Source organism: Eleutherodactylus coqui, chromosome 4 (assembly GCF_035609145.1).
Source record: "Eleutherodactylus coqui strain aEleCoq1 chromosome 4, aEleCoq1.hap1, whole genome shotgun sequence".
Taxonomy (NCBI): Eukaryota; Metazoa; Chordata; class Amphibia; order Anura; family Eleutherodactylidae; genus Eleutherodactylus; species Eleutherodactylus coqui.
The window spans coordinates 231815518-231832368 of record NC_089840.1 but is presented as its reverse complement, the minus strand read 5'-3'; the positions used below and the strand labels follow the sequence as shown (position 1 = coordinate 231832368).

The following is a 16851-nucleotide window of genomic DNA, read 5'->3' as shown; positions in this document are numbered from 1 at the left end:
GTAATGTATATCATTGCCTTACAGCCATGCATTACTAAGCAAGCCTTTGCAAACAAGGAACCTGGGCAGCAACACTGTGAATTAGAGGAAGGTTGTGTAAACTACTAGAAGTCCCAGACTACCCTATCAAGGAGGGTGCTTGTGGGTCTTGCACTTTTAGTTGCAGTTGACAAGGGGTTAACATGATGTGCCCTTTGTTTGGTTCTTCTGGTACTGCCCAGAGGAGTGTCCTGTGATGTCACAATACCCTGCTTTTTGCTTGGTAGCAGTCACTGCTATAGAGGCTTAAAGGGAAGGATCTTCTTGTTCTGCACTCATCACTGTTACAGTGCAGCCATGAAATTTCAATACAAAGAGGATCACCCCTATGAATACAGGAAGAAGGAGGGGGAGAAGATTAGGAAGAAATATCCAGACAGGGTCCCTGTGAGTATGCGCTTTGTACCTGTTTACATACTGCATTGCCTATGGCCTTTCCCTGCATTATTTAACCTCTTGCTAGCAGGAAGCTTTTATATAGAGTGTTTAATATAAAGATCTATGGTATATAATATAGCATTTCCTGTTACAAATATATAATGCCAGAATAGGCCACTGCAATGTAGCAAATGCCAGGTCATTGCCTTCTATACATTGTAACAGTGCAGAGTCATTCTATACATTGTAACAATGCAGAGTCACTAGAAGGTGGAGGAGGTTATTTAACATTATGGGGCAATGCTTTTGTCTTTAGGGTTATACTGTCTTTCCCAGGGGTGATCATATAACTAATCTGGATGCAAACTCCCTTAATCTCCTTCCTAACCAAGTACAGTTAAATATGGAAGCCCATTTTTTTTCACTTGTTGTCATATCTCGTTAGCATCTGTGCTTTTTTCCTGTTGTGACATTGTTAAAGGGGACCAATTAATCCATGCTAAAGATACATGTCATCATTGTGGAGCACTGTAGGGGGCACTGGGAGCAGGCTATGCACTCCCTACCTGTATTTGTGCCCTAGGGAAAGATGGTGCGCACTCTTCTCCTCCTTCCTTAGCACTGCAATGAGAGGGGAGGGCTCATCGGATGCTTGTGCCTCATTTAACTCTTGCAGTATTATACAGGACTAAGTAGTTCTTTGGGATTTCGACAGCGTAGGAGGCTTAAGTGATTTGTCTATAAAGGTTTGGACCCTGGCAATGTATGTGGCAGATCACCGTTACTCAATAGTGCAGTGTATAAGGTACGAGCTGTATGTTAATAGATTTATTTTTATAGATCACTATGATACTTATGAAATACGAAGACAAATCTTGAGCAAATTTCTAAGAATGTCCTAGTGTTGATTGTTGAAACTGTTATTTGGATCATTGGGCCTAAGTATACTCCTAATCTCTGCATGATCAAGGCCCACCTCTAATATGCGCGGTCACCTTGACATAAATACAGAAATGGAAGCAGACGCTGCGTCCTCAAAACAGTCAGTCTGGGGCACCTCTGTGCAGGCCAGAGCCCATGAGAAGATGTTACCGGCACCCTGTGGCTCCCAGCTCTTACTAATGTATCCAAAGGCTACATATTAACCATGTAGAAATGTTTTATGTTCAGGGCTTAATTAAAAAAGAAACATGTAATCAAGAATGTTTTAAAGAATTCAGACAAACATCTTCAGACATAGAAGACAATTCTATCATCTCAGCAGCACTACTGACCGGCCAGGTTCACATAGGCGCAAAATCCTGGAAGAAATAGCGCTGCATGCAGAGCTTTTTCTTCTGGTCAAACGCTCGGCAGCTGAGCGTAAACTAAATGAACCCCTCATTATAGTCAATGGTGTCCATTCTGCGCTTTTCGGTTCCGTCATAAGATTGACCCATTTGGCCAGGGCATTCCAAATGGAGCAGGAAAATGGATCCCTGAGCGCAGATGTGAAATCAGCCTGAGGCTAACTTCACACGGGTGAGCACCGCCCGATATCACGCTCGCCAACATGCAATTTCCTTGTGGATGCAAGGTGTTTTTATCTGAAGACCACCTTGCATGACTTCGGGGTTGGAAGCATCGCATCACACCGCATGCACCTAGAATGTGGCGTGATGCTGCTGCCAGGCCCAAATGAGAACTGTAGGAGATGCGATGCGAGAGCACGCCAAAAGATAGAATGTGCCGCGATTTGCCTCTCGCTTTGTAGTGTGATGCGGGAAAACATCGCCCATGTGCATGACCCCATTCCCAACGCACAACTCTCGCAATTTTCTCGCCTGTGTGAAGCCGGTCTAAGGCCGCTTTCAGAGTAGTGTATTTTACTCTGGATTTCTTCCGTCATTCTGGGACCATAATACGGATCTAATGTAAACCTATGCATGTATTCACTTACGTATTTTTCAAGTCCGTTTTTAAGATAGCAGCATGACCTATTTTTTTGTGTTTTTTGCCTTCATATTGCTATTATTTTCTATTGGCCAAACGCGGATGAGTATTTGTCCAGTAGAAAAGAAAATATACGGAGGCAAAACAGATACTGATGACATACGGGTGTAATGTCATCTATAACACGTCCATAATACAGACGTGTAAAAAAAAAAAGCTCATCTGAAAGCAGCGTAATAATATAAAATCTAGTAGCTTTATAATGTATCTTATCTTCATTACACTTTTACTGTTTATTAGCTCAGATTTACTATATATAGTACTGGAAGCAAACTCCTATTATTTGGAAGCCATCAACAACCAGCTGTTGATGGATCTACTATTCTTACTTTTGTATCTATTTAGCCAGTTTTGCCATAATTGACAGAAAACAGGCTGCGCAAAAAACACAATGCATATGGATGCTAATGCGTATTTACTGCGTTTTTTTTTCAACGCACCCCTAGACATTGGGCCCTTTTGCACGGATCGGTGAATTGTTCAGAAAGAAAAGGCTAAACAATGAATGATAATTCGTTTGTCGTTCAGTTTGTGCATGCCTGAAGACCAAATAACGAATTGGACCGTGTAAACAGGCAGTTCATCTATAACCACTGACTGCCTGTTTACTGTGAATAGTGGCGGATGGGCCAGAACTATCCCCGGCCTGCTCTGCCTACATTCACTGAGCAATGATCATTCCTGTGTAAGAGTTAAGGAATGATCATTGCGGGGACTACCTGTCGAGCATCTGCACCTGACAGGTCATCCTGTGTATAAGGACCCTTTAATAGGTGATTTTGGTTTGTAAATACAGATCGAAATAGGATATGCTGCATTTTTTTTGGAAGCACTACATTGGTTCATGTAAGAAAACTTGCATCTGAATATACTGATGCAAAGGGGTCGTGCGGTTACCGGACAACAACATTGCCCCTATGCTACCAACCATGTTAAAATAATAAAAAGAGCAGTAATTGCCTATCCAGCATTGTAGTCCCGATGATTTGTTGTGAAGGATGATGTCACAGGAAGTCACCTGACCACTGTAGCCAATCAGAGGCTGCAGTGTCTGTGTCACAGGAAGTCAGATGACTTCCTGTGACATCATCTCCACAAGAAACATCAGAAGGGTGGTGGGGCTATAGCACTACATCTTCATGGCAGAGGAAGGGTAAGTACAGCTCTTTTTGTTATTTTTAACACAGTTGATGGTATAGGGGCAATGTCTAGTAACCAGACAATCCCTTTAACTCAGTGGTTCCATGTCTTGTCTGTATTTAGTCAGTAACAAATACCGCCTGAATAGAGTCAGAAAATATTCTCCTGTGAACTGATGTAGATGCATTCATCTTTTCTGTAGCCATGGGACATTTCCAAAGGGATCTATAAACAACCACCGTAGTCGGAGGGACTACTGTTGGTCCTTCAAGTCCACACTTTTTTACGAAAGTTTACCCGGTGTTCTGCTCTAGGAGTTATGCTATATATTTTTATCTAAATCTAGAAGTTCTTGTTAATATATGTGTGATTTGACTGATACTTTCCTACGTAGATCTTAAAAATGTTTATTTTTCAGGTTATTGTAGAAAAGGCCCCAAAAGCTCGAGTTCCAGATTTAGACAAAAGGAAATACTTAGTGCCATCAGACCTCACCGGTATGTAACTTCTACGAATCTTCTTGTATATTATATCTGCTTACTTGCTATCTTCTAAGGCTGTCTTCACACGGGCGTATTTGCGCACGCAATACTTAGAGAATAGAAGCCATTTATTTCAATAGGTTCGTTCACATTTACGTGTTTCAGATGCGCCGAAAAAAAATAGAACATGCTCTGTTTTTCTGCATACTTGCGCACCAAAGGTCCCATAGACGTCAATGGGGTGTGCTCATGCACAAGGAGATACGTGAAACATTGTGTAATTTCACTGGAAAAGGAACACATCTGAAACTCATTAAGACTAATTAGCCATTTCAATCAGTGCGTTTTTGTTTGCCGTATGTAAATGAACAGTAAAATACCCTGATGTGTGTGCAAAAAAGCATTGTTCATTCCGCAAACATGCATACACCTGTGCAGAGCCAGCCTAAAGCCTGAGGCAGCACTGACCTGTTCAGTGATCTACAAGTCTGGGGTTTCAATCTTGAGCTAATAGCAATCATGCATTAATATAAAATTTCCGTTTTTATAAATTAATTGTATCTATATTTTCTTTTTTAACCTCCAGTTGGACAGTTTTACTTCCTCATCCGGAAGCGCATTCACCTTCGCCCCGAAGACGCACTCTTCTTCTTTGTCAACAATACAATTCCCCCCACCAGTGCTACCATGGGGCAACTATATGAAGTAAGAGACCCGATGTGTTATGTTTATGGGGAGAGTCATAAAAAAAAAATTGTGTCGGAGAAAATGTTATAAAATGTTGCCATTAGTGTGACATGCTCGTCTGTTATTGAGCTTTAGAAGATTCCCATCGCTTGGAAAGTGTGTCCCTCCAGTTGGGCATCAATATTTATCCTCATTTCTTCTATTAAAAAGGAATGCATGAAATCTTTAGTTCAACACATATGAGACCTCCAATCTTTTCCCTTGTGCCTCTATGTAATAATATTTTTAGGACTGGTTTATTGAAATGTTCAGATCATGTAAATTCAGATTTCTGACTCACAAAAGTGAAGGGGAACAGGATTCACCTATCGTGGGTGGAAGTACCAAAAAAGGCCATTTTACTGATAAATCCCTATAATGCTGCGATTTTGGGTCCGTAAACCTCTGAACAGGCTGAGACACTTGCATTTTTCACTCGCCTGAAAGTGGCCTATGGTGTCTTTCACACAAATGAAAAATGCTTATGTGAAAGAGACATCAAAAAACAGCGCAATAGGCGCAATTTTCTTTGACACCCAGATTTGTCTCTCTCAAAAGATAGGACTTGTCTTATCTTTTGATAGCAGAACGCTGGCGGCTCCATAGACTCCTATGGGAGACTATGCGAGCCGGCCGGCAAAGGGAGGGGGAGGGAGTTTAACACTGTGGGGACTCCCTTCATCCCCATGGGGAATCCCTCTATAGTTCTAGCAGCCGAGGGATTTCAGGGCTGCAGCATCAGTGCACTGCAAGACTCTGCATCCAGCTGTGTAAACTCGCAAAAAATAGCTGCGACTTGGTCGCGGTTATTCTTCATTCACGCAATTTAACACTATGACAACAATTTTTTATCTGAGCGCTAAAATGACGTTTGTGTGAAAGAGGCCTAAATCTGGATTCTGTATTTAAAGGAATGCTCCGAGATTCTCTCGTAGACAGTGGCGTACATAGAGAAGATGGGGCTCCTTGGCAAAAACTTAAATGGGCCCCCATTATGGTGTCCGGTTTTGTCACGCAGGTCAGGAAGACCTGGTGCTTGTTTCCTATTCCATACCCTTTAAAATGCCACTGTGCCAATCCTCCAGCTCCTTGTTTGCTAACATTGCAGTTCCTCTTTGGAACTGCAATCCTGCAATCTCACAATCCTGTAGCAAGAGGGATGATGCAATCAGAGCTAGAGCCCCTCTGTCCAAGGGCCCCATAACAGTCACACAGTCTGCCTCTTACTTTATGGTGTTTGCTGAATTCCTGGGTCATGCACATCCCTTAGGTCCTGCACTAGGCAGTACATTACAGGGCACCAGCTTAACCCGGACTGTTTCTAGCTGCTGTGTAAATGCAATCTGTGTGAAATTGCTCCTAAGTGACCTTTTAAGCGGAATGGAATATTCCACAACCGCATTGAGATATATGCCCTCCTACGGAATAGTCAGCCCCTAAGTACGCACTGGTAACGTGCAGAATTGAAAATAGCAGAATCCTGACAGCAATTCCACATCAAAATCTGCAGTTATAAGTGCGGAATATTCCGTCCCAATGTTAAAGTTCCCTTATAGAGATAAGCGAGCATACTCGGTAAGGCGATATAGTCGCGAGAGCATCGCCTTTTTCGAGTACCTGCTGGCTCGTCCCTGAAGATTCAGGGGGGGGGCAGCGAGGGGGCGGCGCAGCGAGGGGGAGGAGGGAGGAGAGTGAGAGAGATCTCTCTCCCTCCCGGTCCCCTCTGCAACCCCCCGCTCACCACCGTGGCCCCAAATATTCAGGGACGAGCCAGCAGGTACTTGAAAAAGGCAATGCTCTCTCGAGTATATCGCCTTACCGAGTATGCTCGCTCCTCTATAGTCCCTTATAAGCTTAATTGGTCCTAAAGTGGTATACATGAATTCAACGGCTGATTACATAATACAATGGATTGTACATTGATCTGGTGGATGCAATATCTAATTTACCCTTTTTATGTCCCAACTAAGCATGGGCATGACAACAGAGGGTAGACAGAGACACAAACAAATCAGATAATTCAAGATTATGAAGTTGTTGATTATAACCATATCTCTAGTCCATCCTTCTCCACTTCTTCCTGTTTGGCAAATCATCCATCTCCTGTTTTATACCAAACGATGCAGCGGCAGATGAATGAAAGAACCATTCAGTGATAAAATCTAACTATTTACTGCTGATGGTTCTTTCACTGCAACAACAATTATTGTGCAAACCACTTGATTATTCTCACTATGATCATGCCAGGTATATGGGCCTTAGGCTTCTTTCACACGAGCGCATAAATAACGCCTTTTTACGCCCCGGTGTATATACACGCCCATAAGAGGCATTGGTTTTCAATGCATTCGTTCACACAGGCGAATATACGGTGTGTAAATACGCTGGCAGCGTGAAAAATAGAACATATTCGCGGCCAGCGCATATACGCACAACCAAAAGATGGTTCTGGAACTATGTTTTGGCCAATATACGCTGGCTGGTCCTATAGACTCCTATGGGAGCAGGGAAAGAGAAGGGAGGGGAGGCATTTTTGCAGCGTCCAAAGCTGAGAAAAGCTTACAGGTACCTTAATATAGGCATTCCGAGGATTTTGGCAGAGCGAGGGATTTCCAGGGTGGGGCGTATTTTTCCGTTAAAAAAACTACGCTCATGGTCGTGTGACTGGACGATTAAACGCTGGCCGTGATCGCGGGGAAAACGCCCTTTCAGGTGCTTATACGGAACAGGCATGAAAACGTAAAAACCGCTGTCGCCGTTTATGCACTTGTGTGAAAGAAGTCTTAAGGGCTTGTTCACATGGGTGTAAAATCACGCAGAAGTTAGCCGCGCCAAAAAATTGCAGCTAACTCGCCTGAAAATTGTGTGAATTAATTATTTTCCGCTATCAAGTCCCGAGCCTCATTAGCATTTAAATCGCCCATTCACATGATCAGGAGCTGCATGTTGCCGAAAAATGCACTGTTTTTTGTTTGCGCAGCTTAAAATTCTTTAACTTGGCTGCGCAAAATCATCCATGTGAATTAGCCCTAAGGGTATTATTACACATGCGGACAACCACTAATTACTGTGCTACACCTTTACATGCAACGTCCACAGCAAGTACCGCTGTGGCACAGCAATTAGCAGCAATCCGCACGCAGTTACAGGGGCTTGGCTGCAAACGCATAACAGCACTCCGCAGACCACCACATTGACCTCTATGGGCACAGCTGTCCTCTAAGTCTTGCAATTGTTTGTCTTTCAGGATAACCATGAGGAGGATTGTTTTCTCTATGTGGCTTACAGTGACGAGAGTGTGTATGGCAAGTGACACCACAAACGATGGGAAATTCCAACTAACACCATCACCACCCTCACCCACCATATCACCGATCACCCAACCTCTAGGACTGCACAGCGCATGGAACCTGGTTATATGGCTGATTGTCTTGACAAGTTTGGGAGGGTATAAGGGGGAGGGGTAATAATTGACAACTATTAGGGCTGGGCAGAACTTGGCTTAAAATGTTTTAACACCCCAAGGATGAAAAAAAAATAGAGTGTTGTGCATTGAATAATTAAGACCCAGCAACTTGGGGCACATGAACGGTAATACAGGGGCGATGGAGTTCCATGATGCTGCGCCTGCCATATTAAGAAGAAAAAAGCCTGGTTACTGTCTCACTTGTCCATTTCCGCACACGTAAAGATGACAGGTCTTCTCTCACAAACGTTTTCCATTAAATCAAACCTCATCACCTCACTTCTAATTCCTGTCTGTGCAGTAGACAACCCCTTATAATAGAATACAGGGAATCTGAAGGCCTTTTTATGGGTCCACAATGAATGTTCACCTGTTGTACCTGCCTCGTCTGCAGGTTATATTAGAATCGTAGATCCGTCACTACAGATCTCATCTCCTCACTTTTCAGGCTACTATTAAGGGGTTGTGCAAGATTAGAAAAAACATAGCTTCTTCCAAAAAACAGTGCCGCACCTGTCCATGGGTTGGATCCGGTATTGCAGTTTAGTTCGATTACATTAACTGGTGCTGAGTTGCAATACCAAGACTAAACTTGTGCACAAGTGAGGTGCTCTTTTTGGGAAAAAAAACAAGCAGTCGTGGTTATTCATTCCGTACAACCCCTTTCAGTATGCTGCATTTTTTTTTCTCACATTTCATTCTATAATTGCATAAATGCTTAAACAAAAAAAACACTTGAGGTAGGAAAGAACTACCAACAAATTAGTGATGTGCTGTTAGTATCAAATGACTTAACTGTTTCATGTTTCATAAAATCGTAACTGGATTATTTATTTGGAGTGCACTTTTTGAATGCTATACAGCAAGTGTCCTTTAGGTGGCAGTGTGGATAAAGTAAAACGGACATTTTTTTAACCATGATTCAGCTTCTCTTAATTATGTGTTTCCTGTTTTTGTTTTTTGTTTTTTTTTTGTTCTGTTCTATTTCAGTCATTATTTATTTTGTCAGGATTTATGTTTGTCAGTAAGTAATACTGGATTTGGAGTACAGTATTTGAGAAGTCAGAACTTGTCTTTTGTTAAAGAGATTCTCAGTTTAAAGGGAATAATTTGATAGGACAAGGGGACGTGGAGTCTGGGGGTGTAATTCTACCCCGTTCCCTCACTGTCACCCCTGGAAGTCCCAGCTCAGTATGTGAATGGGAATCTTCTCTTCAGTTACTGAGCATGCTGTTCTCTATGGGAGTGCATGTGCATTGACTAAAGAGGGTCAGGGACGCTATCTTTTTTCCTTAGGGAGAGCACCTGGATGGTGAGTGAGGAGTCTTATAAGGCCATTCATGCTCCTCTGGGTAATATGCAAATAAGGCCCATGGAACAATACCTCTGACTTGCAGGAATGCTGACATCCAATAGGTGGCTCTGTAGAGGTATTGTTCCATCTCCCTTATTTGCATTGACTGAAGAGTCACACTCATGGACTAAGCACCAACTTCCAGGGGTGACAGCGAGGGAACAGGGAGCCAGGTAAGTATAAGAAGTACACCCCGGACTCCACGTTCCCTATCCCTTGAGCACTATAACTTAGTTTATGGTGCTTATTGGACGTAAGAAGTTCCCTTGTTGACTTTACATTTTAGATAGCTGCTGTTTGGCCAACTGCCATGTCTCCTGACCTGCCACCCACCCATACACATGCATGATCAGCTCCGCTGAGCGTGCATGTATTCTGAATGAGGACAGGGGAGTAAGCTGCTGCCAGACGCCTCAAAAGGCTTAGGCATGTTGAAATTCCTAATCTTCTCTCCGCAAACTTCTGCTTTCGGGGGAGAGTCAAGAGGCCCCATACACATTAGATGGTTGGCTGACCCCGCCTAAATAGCAGGTTGAGCCAACATTAAGGTGTATTCACACTAATGATTTTGACATGTGATTGCAAGACCTTACACCTGAAAAGAATCCATTAATTTCAATGGATTAATTCATACGAGCGATTTTCCTCTTAGACTGAGAGATCGCAAAATCGCAGAATGTCCTATTTTTGGGTGGTTCTTGTTTAACAATCACCCATTTCCTATGGGAGCCTGAAAATATTGTATCGCACTTGCATGCCATTCTCTATTGGAAGCACATGCAATTTTTTTCACCCATACATGGACATTGATCTGTCTTTAATGCTGAAATGCATCGCAATCGTAGAAAAATTGCAGCAAAGTAGAGTGCGATGTAGGTCAGATTTTCTCTGACTTAGGCCGCCTGCACACGGGCGGAAATCCCGCAGCGGTATTTCCCGCGGGATTTCCGCCACTGAAAGTTTGCATAGGAGTGCATTACAATACGCACTCCTATGCAGACGGCCACGCGAAATCTTGCGCAGCAAACAAACCGCGGCATGTCCTATTTTTGTGCGGGGCACGCACTCACCCGGCCGCCGGCTCCGGTCTGCGCACGCGCCGGCTGCGCGGCAGCCGGCACATGAAAGAGCCGGGGCCGCCAGGCGCGGGTGAGTACACGCTCGTCCCTGCAGGCTCTCGGGTCGGGTCCCACGGCGAGAATTCTCGCTGCCGGATCCGACCCGCTCGTCTGCAGGCGGCCTAACATCACACTCGCCCGTGGGAATACAGCCTAAGGGCTTATTCAGATGACCGTATATCGGCTGGGTTTTCACGCCGAGCCGATATACGGTGTCCTTGTCTGCAGAGGGAGGAGGATGGAAGAGCCAGGAGCAGGAACTGACAAAGACACCGTTTATCGGCTCGGCGTGAGAACCCAGCCGATATACGATCGTCTGAATAAGCCCTAAGTCTTATGTGCATGGCCAGCTTAGATGGAAGGTAAGGTGAAGTAGGGTGGCAATAAATTCTATTTTGCACAGGTCACCTATGTGACTTTTTGTCTGATATGATAAAAAGAAACCTCAACTATTACAGTAGCTAAGGGGTTATGTCAAAATTCTCATTGGTGCACTACTATCTATAGAGCGTTCTGTGTTGCAGAAAGACTCTCCAGCATTCCATTTGCATTAATTACGTTTAACATGAATAGTAAAAATGCAAATGCATGCATGTTCTTGAGCTAGTGCTGGCATTCAGTATTGTTTGTGTTTTACTTTCATGCACGTTGGTATAGTACCTCAAAATAAGGCGGAACTAGTGCACCAAAGAAGTTGCATTTGGCCTAGACCCACAGACCAGAGTAATCCAATACAGATTGGTTGCTGTCATTGGAAGCTGCAATGTACTCCTAGCAACTAGTATGTCTCAAAGAGCTCTGTGGTTGATCTCAAAGCTTGATTGGCTCTGCTCTGTCCTGAAAATTAGGTTGATAGTAGTCATTTTATGCCACTTTTTATCTCCCATTTAGATTTTCCAAATTTACTCTTTTTAAGAATCCCTTTAAATACACCATAGACAATCCCAAGTTTTAGCTGCAGACAAAAATGTGACAGAAAGCTTGGCTAATAAGGTCTAAGTGAGTCGCTGAACCCATTTCTAAACTGATTGAAACAGTTAGTATGGAAGTGATTGATTCGCAGGCTTTGAGTAGAGGGGTAGCCAGGCTTCTATAACACTAACTTCATCCAGCATCTTACAATTAATACCAACATTTTTGTAGATTGCATTCGTGTTCTGAGACTTGAGCCGCCTATGCTGGATGAAGATACTTATAAAACTTCAGTTGTAGCTATTAGTATAAAGTAAGTTATTACTGCAGGGCTTTAGGAATAGGGAGTGCAAAGGTAGGAGTTGCACCCAGGGACCCTGATGTCTGAAAGGCTTCCAATGGCCCTCTGCAACATAAGAGCACATTAGTATTTAGATGGTACATACAGGTAAAGGGTCAAGTTACAGATTCTGTTTCGGAGGTCGACTAACTGGATGTACTGTACGACGACCAAGATCTATCTATTTTCTCTACAAAAGTTATATGAACAGTATATGCCAGTCTTGGTTATTGTGATGTATGTTGCTTATTTGCAAAAGTTTCAACATGACCAAATGAATTCACTTTTTTGTCATGTCATATTGTTTATAGTACGTTTTTGTTTTGTTTTTGTTGCTTTTTTTTTTGTTTTTACAACTTTATAAGTTCTGTTATGTCTGATTTTAATACTGTCTCATTACATGATTTGATCTTATCCCTATATTTAAATAAAACTGTAAACACTTAGGAACGGGACTCGTGCTTATTTAATTAACATAATTTCTAATTTGGGTATAACCGTTTGTATTCTCTTTCTTGAATTTTTTGCTATACAGTTTATGGGGCATCTGGTCACACGGGGCAAAATTTCCTCTGTGGGTTCATGGCAAAATCTGAAAATGAATCCACAGCAAAATTCATGTGCCACGGGTTTTGCTTTGGATTCCATGCAGATTTCATCACCATTAGGGTGCCTACCCACCTCCAATTTTTTATTTTATTTTTTTTTTCCTGTGATGTTTTGCGTTTTTTCTCAAGAGCAATTAGTATAGAATGTGTTCTTGTTCATCTGGGGTTTTTTTTCCGTTTCGTGGGTTTTTTTTCACATAGGAACTGTCAGTTGCATATGTGCCCTTATTTTTCTCTTAATGCACCCATGATTGTCAATGGAGGGCTGCAAAAAACGCCGCGAAAACGCAGCGTTTTTCACGCGCGAAAATCGGTAACGCAAGTGGGTAGGCGCCCTTAGGCTGCATTCACACGAACGTATATCGGCTCGGTTTTCACGCCGAGCCGATATACGTCATCTTCATCTGCAGGGGGGTGAAGTATGGAAGAGCCAGGAGCAGGAACTGAGCTCCCGCCCCCTCTCTGCCTCCTCTCTACCCGCTCCCCGCCCCGCTGCACTATTTGCAATGAAAGGAGGCGGGACTGGGGTGGGGCTAAGTTACGAGAATTTACCCGCCCCATCCCACCTCTCCCCATTGCAAATAGTGCAGAGGGGCGGAGAGGAGGCAGAGAGGGGGCGGGAGCTCAGTTCCTGCTCCTGGCTCTTCCACACCCCCCCCCCCCCTGCAGATGAGAACGACGTATATTGGCTCGGCATGAAAACCGAGCCGATATACGTTCGTGTGAATCCAGCCTTAGGGCTCTTTCACAACGAGCGTATATTGTCCGCTGTTTGCATGGTCGCCCGATTCTACGCTGTGATCTGATGCAATAGATTACATGGCCGTATTCCTGTGACGTAAAAGCGCCCAGCTGGCTAATATACTGCCGGGCGTTTTTACGCCGGGCCTAAAAGGTAGTCCTGGAAGTATCTTTTGGGCCAGAATACGTCGGCCGCTGCATGGGCTCCTATGGGAGCCAACGACAGCAGACGGAGAAGGGAGGTGGAAGAGAGTTTAGCACTGTGACTGCTAAACTCCCTCCCTCTTCTCTCTGCCCCCTCCGGCTGATTGCAATGGGATGGTGCAGAGATAAGCACCGCCCCATCCCACCTCCTCCCATTGCTGACTGCAGATATTGGGCGGGAGCTTTGCTCTGCCCCCTCCCAGTGCAAGCAGCCAGAGAGAAGGTGAGCTGGCGAGAGGGCCGGAAGGGGCAACGACATGGTGGCCTCGGCGTATATGCGCCAGGGCCCATGCCATCTGAACGGGTGCACAAACGTTAGATTTGTGCGTCCGTTCATGAGTTTTTACGCCTCAGATGGTAGTGTATATCGGCCGGCCGTGAAAACGGCGGGCCGATATACACTCGTGTGAAAGAGCCCTAATTGAAAGGCGTGAAATCTGCAGTGAAAATATGCATCATAAATCAACATGGTGTAAATTTGAAATTTAGACTATCGATCTTTTTTGCAGTGTACAAATGAAATTTGTTTAAAGTGGTTGTCCAGTTGTAAACTATTGATGGCCTATTCTCAGGATAAGTTATCAATAGTAGATATGTGAGGGTCTGACATCAGGGGCCCCACTGATCAGCTGTGCACTGAGCTGATTTCTGCAGGAAGCAGACAGCTCTGTTCTCATTGCAGTGGCACAATTTGGTATTGCAGGCTACATTAGCATTCAAATGGATGCTTGGCCTGCCACTATCAAGCCCGCCCACTGCAGTCGAAATGGATTTCTCTGCTTCCTGCCGAAATTAGCTAAGTCCACAGACACACCAGCCTGAGGAACAGCTAATTAGCAGGAGTCTGTGCAGCATACCTTCGGCAATCTATTACTCATGACCTACACTCATGGTAGACCATCAATAGTTCACAACTGGGCAACCCCTTTAAATCTCCTCCACTTTGCTGGTGCTGTAATACATTCTGGATTTTTCATATGAAATTCCACGGCAAAACATCTGCAATGTATTCACGTTTTGTGAGTATACTCAAAGAAGATGTTAACTCAGGGATATTGAGTGCATTTAAAAATGTACCAGCGTAAATGGGTTGTCCTACTTCTAGCTGTTTTGCTGCAGGAAGCGGACAACTCCATACACTGCACAGTGGCCCAGCTTAATACTGCAGGCTGCGTCCAATTCAAGTGAATGGGAATCAATCTGCAGTACTCATCCGGTCAAATGTACAATGTACTGAGCTGTCTGCTTCCTGAAGCAAAATAGCTTTATGTATGGGCGCAGCTAATGGGAGTCTGATGGGATATGTGCTCCAAATACTTAATGCTTAAAGGGCCACTGACAAGCAGACTTGGACTGGCCCATCAGGGAATAGGTGAATCTCTGAGCCAGGAGTGAGCTCTCAGGCAACCCACCCCAACGTGAGTAGCACAGTGCAATACACTGATTGCACTGCATACAGATCAGCAGCACAGAGCATCTGAGCCAGCCTACATGTCCATAAAATTAAACTGTGTAGTTTATCTATTTATGTAGATGCAGGCTGGCTGAGATTACATCCAGGAGCATTACTGCCAGTATACTGCCTACGCAATGTTGCTGCGGGATGCCATTAAAAATCATCTTAAGGCTGGGTTCTCACAGGGCGGATTCTCGGCGGAAATCTTGCGGTTTCGCTGCAGCGAAAAAAACGCAAGATTTCCGCCGGGAGAACAGCTGCTGCAAAACCCGCAGCGGCTTTGAAGCGGCCCGACTGCTTGCTCTTCCGCTGCGGCCGCAGCAGGAAAAAAAATGGACATGCTGCGGTCAGCAAATCCGCGCTGCAGCAGCGGCTTCTGCCGGCTTAGCCACAGCAGATTTGCCGTCCTGTATGGACGACATTTCTGAGAAATCTCGTCCACATGGCTGGCTAATCCCGGGACTAGCGGCCGCATGCGGATTTGCCGCGGCGAAATTCCGCACAGAATTCCGCAGCAAATCCTCCCATGCGAACCCAGCCTTAAGCCTCTTATTGTTGCCTGCGGCTTGCACTGTGGGAGCATGTTGGACCAGTTCAGAGCTGAAAGGGCTACTAGTTCATGCTAAGAACCAGGCAGCAGGCTGATGAGAGCGCCCCCAGGGCAGAATCAATCAGAAGCAAATGCCAGTCAGCAGGCTACTACTGAATAAAGAATGTATGTCCCCTCACCTTCTAGATAATGAAAACAATCGCTCAAACTCCTGTCATCCCTTTTTCCTTTTGTAGGGGACTATAACTCCTAGCATGCCCTGACAGCTGCAGACCTTCAGGACTTGCAAGAAATTGTAGTTTATCTCACAAATTGCATTCCACAAGGAAACTTTCTACGGGTGCAGGTTGATCTTTTTTTTTCTTTTTTTTCCATCCAATATGTAACTAGTTTATACAAGTCCGCTAGTATTACCTTGTTTAGTTATTCCTTTCTGTCTGAAATTTCCTGGACTCCTTCTCTTCAGGTGGGTAATGTGATCTGATTGTGACTGTCTGAGAATTACTTTTCTTTATGTTCTCTCCAGGGCCATTTAATTCACCAGAACGTCTTGTATGACAAAACTACATGGACTGTACCTCTTCAGAGGGGAGACAGAGACTCCTATCACAGTTACTGCTGATGATTAGAGGCTCCTGTCACACAGTTATAATGAAGGAGATGACAGTTAAGCCTCCTGACTGTATACTTCTTTTTTTTTTGGCTTATTTAGGTAACTATAGAGGGTAACTATAATCACATTGTTTTCCCAGCAGCAGGTACAGTACTGGCTGTAGCTGGTCATGCGATGCTGTACTGATGCATGGGATTGATGGCACAGCACAGAGAAAAAAGAAGGGCGAAATCTAAAAATCAAGATGGTGTCTTATAAATATCAGACAGGAGTCTGTAATATACACAGGAGACCTGTAGAGTGTGACGGGTAATCAGGTGAGGCGTGCAGGGATGGAAAATGTATTTTTGATGAAGTGGCCCTTTAAGGATAAGGCTATGCGAAAACTAAGCTGGCATGCTGTTTTACCACAAGCGGGCATGGTTTTCGGATTGTTAATGGTCACATGGTTTCACGGGTAAAACTGCTGTTAACTTCTAAATTTGCGCAGCTATTAAAAATCAATCTGCAAAATCTGCCGTTTTGTAAGAAAACTGCAAGTCGACACAGTTTTCAGCACACTGTGGCCCCTATTGTGATTGCACCCTTTGCAGTATATACCGTCTCTGGGATCCTTATCTATCTGGTGAACATGTGTCCACTAATATCTTCTCGCTGCATTCTCCCAATGCAGTCATGTTCTCATTGAAGTGTATGGTGAATGTGACAGCTGGGAATTTCTGAATAGGGATC

The 16851-nt window shown here is 44.2% G+C and overlaps 1 protein-coding gene across 1 annotated transcript; it reads left to right on the top strand.

Annotated features, from left to right (window-relative positions):
- The first annotated feature begins 247 nt into the window (after window positions 1-247).
- Window positions 248-12393, top strand: GABARAPL1 (GABA type A receptor associated protein like 1). Its single transcript, XM_066600850.1, has 4 exons — window positions 248-426; window positions 3968-4046; window positions 4618-4736; window positions 8005-12393. The coding sequence occupies exons 1-4, from the start codon at window positions 337-339 to the stop codon at window positions 8068-8070; spliced, it is 354 nt and encodes a 117-aa protein (XP_066456947.1). The 5' UTR covers window positions 248-336; the 3' UTR covers window positions 8071-12393.
- Window positions 12394-16851: the final 4458 nt, after the last annotated feature.